Source organism: Palaemon carinicauda, chromosome 21, assembly GCF_036898095.1.
Source record: "Palaemon carinicauda isolate YSFRI2023 chromosome 21, ASM3689809v2, whole genome shotgun sequence".
Classification (NCBI taxonomy): domain Eukaryota; kingdom Metazoa; phylum Arthropoda; class Malacostraca; order Decapoda; family Palaemonidae; genus Palaemon; species Palaemon carinicauda.
Window position 1 is genome coordinate 76,117,719 of NC_090745.1, and position 2,405 is coordinate 76,120,123.

A 2,405-nucleotide genomic window follows, 5' to 3' on the forward strand; every position below is an offset into this window, starting at 1 on the left:
ATGGAAGTACAATACTTGCTGGCAACATTAACGTATTATAATTCAAAAATAGATCATATCCATACTAAAATTGCACATTTCATTGAGAAATCAAAAGACTATGTGGAAGCTATTACGTAAGCAACTAAAGGTGTTCTATCACCATATTTGTTGCCAATAAATATCTTAACGTTAATTTTAGAGAACAGACGGGAGACAATAGGTTATGTTCCTTTGTTAGACGCCCATAGGTTAGAATTTAATTATATCCTAATTACAGTAAGCGTTGAAAATTACAGGATCATGATTACAGTTCCCTTTGATTCTTCCGATGCCTGGCAATCATACAAGATATCACCATTCCTGACTTTCATGACAAATAACTCAAGTCCAGTAATATCCAGTTTGACAGGACACGTATTGATTTCCCCTGATAAGTAAACATATACGGTCATTAAAGACTTAGATAGGTTAACTCACTGTTCAGAGGCAATGAATAATGAAGTATGTACAGCTGACTCCTTTGAATTCCATAAAAAATCAATGGATTCATGCGAGTTAGGTTTAGTGCTAAACGGTGCTCTCTTCCATACATATGAAAATTGTCTGAAAAAACCTTCTACCTCATACTTGGGATCCGAACGCTGGCCTTTCATTAGAAGGGGCCAGCGTTCGATCCCAAGTATGAGGTAGAAATTTATTTATATCTGAACACGAAGTTGTGTTGATATTTATCCATATTGACTCATTAGGGATATTTTGAATGAATTATTACCAATTGTGTCACTTGGTTCTACAAAGATGTGCCATTTGCAGAAAAATGAGAAACCCTGTTCTAAACCAGAAGATGGCAGATTTACCATTGGAAAGAGTAATTCCAGCTCCTCCATTCACTCACACAGGTGTTGACTTCTTTGGGCCACAGGAAGTCAAAGAAGGAAGGCAAATTAGGAAGAGGTATGGTGTATTATTTACAGGCTTGTCTACAAGAGCAATTCATATAGAGACAGCCAATTCCTTAGACACATCGTACTTCATAAATGCTTTAAGAAGGTTTGTTGCTAGAAGAGCAAATGTAAAGATTTGGTGTGACAATGGGACAAACTTTCATGGAGCTGAGAAGGAGTTGAGGAAGTCACTGCATGAGATGAATGATGATCAGGTCAGAACTTTCCTCTCAAAAGAAAGCATCAGCTGGACCTTCAATCCCCCTACAGCTAGTCATATGGGAGGTGTGTGGGAACGTCAGATTAGAACTGTAAGAAAGGTCTTGACTCTTCTCTTTAAAGAACATGCTGGACGACTGGATGATGAGAGTTACCGCACTCTTCTCACAGAAGTTGAGGCTATAGTGAATGACCGTCCTTTGGCCACAGTCAGTGGCAGCCCAGATGACTTACAACCCCTCGGTCCAGCACAGCTTCTCACACAGAAATCAAGTGTTGTGATGCCACCACCTGGTGTTTTTCAGAAAGGAGACATGTATCTGAGACAGAGGTGGCGATATGTTCAATTCTTGGCTAACTTATTCTGGACTAGATGGCGAAGAAAATATTTATCAACATTACAAGAGAGACAGAAGTGGAACAAGGAAAAGCAGCACCTTCAAGTTGGTGATATTGTCCTTGTAAAAGATAATAATCAGTTAAGGAGTAACTGGATGATGGGTCGTGTTATCAGCACTGGAAAGGACAGAACCGGTTTTGTACGAAGTGTAGTTTTAAAAGACACAAACATCAGAGCTCCAGCAACCCATTTAAAAGCTTGTTCTTCTCCTTGCAGTAGAGGAACAATGATTATAATAGTTATTTTTCTTACGATCAAAGGATTTGAGAGTATATTACATCTATTATAGATGTTATTTATATCACCTGCATTTATAGATATGATTGATTTTGATAAACAAATAATTTGTTTATAGGGCCGAGAATGTGTATATAATAATTTAATAAGCTATGTTTTTCAACTTGGTGTTTAGGGTTAAATTGTATTGTAGATATTTTGTCCGTTTTACATGTAAACATTGTTCAGTCTGTTTTGGATTGTTACTGCTGTAATTTGTTTGTCAATTGTAGTTGAGTAGTTCTTGAAAAGATTTTTTATCCTGGTAGTTATCAGTGTTCTAATTACACTATAGCAATTATATGTTCTAGAAATAGGATCAAGGTTTTTTGATGACTAACAGAGTAGAAGTCTTCAAAGTGTAAAGAGCATTTCTTTGGAAATCCGTTTCGCTGGTATTGGATGTAGCTTAGAGTAACACAGATGTAAGTTTATTTCTTTACTGAAATTTGTATATATTCTATTTCATGTTTGTGGTGTTTTGTAGTTAAATCAAACTACTATCAATTCTTTGTTTATTATGGAATTTCTTTTTAACAAATTTAGTAAGTTTGTATTTTGTGGTTTTCAGTTTCTTGAACCTC

At 36.1% G+C, this 2,405-nt stretch overlaps 1 protein-coding gene across 1 annotated transcript; it reads left to right on the forward strand.

Annotated features, from left to right (window-relative positions):
- The first annotated feature begins 799 nt into the window (after positions 1–799).
- Positions 800–1,834, forward strand: LOC137614978 (uncharacterized). The gene has a single exon (XM_068344620.1). It carries the CDS (start codon positions 800–802, stop codon positions 1,832–1,834), a length of 1,035 nt encoding a protein of 344 aa, XP_068200721.1.
- Positions 1,835–2,405: the final 571 nt, after the last annotated feature.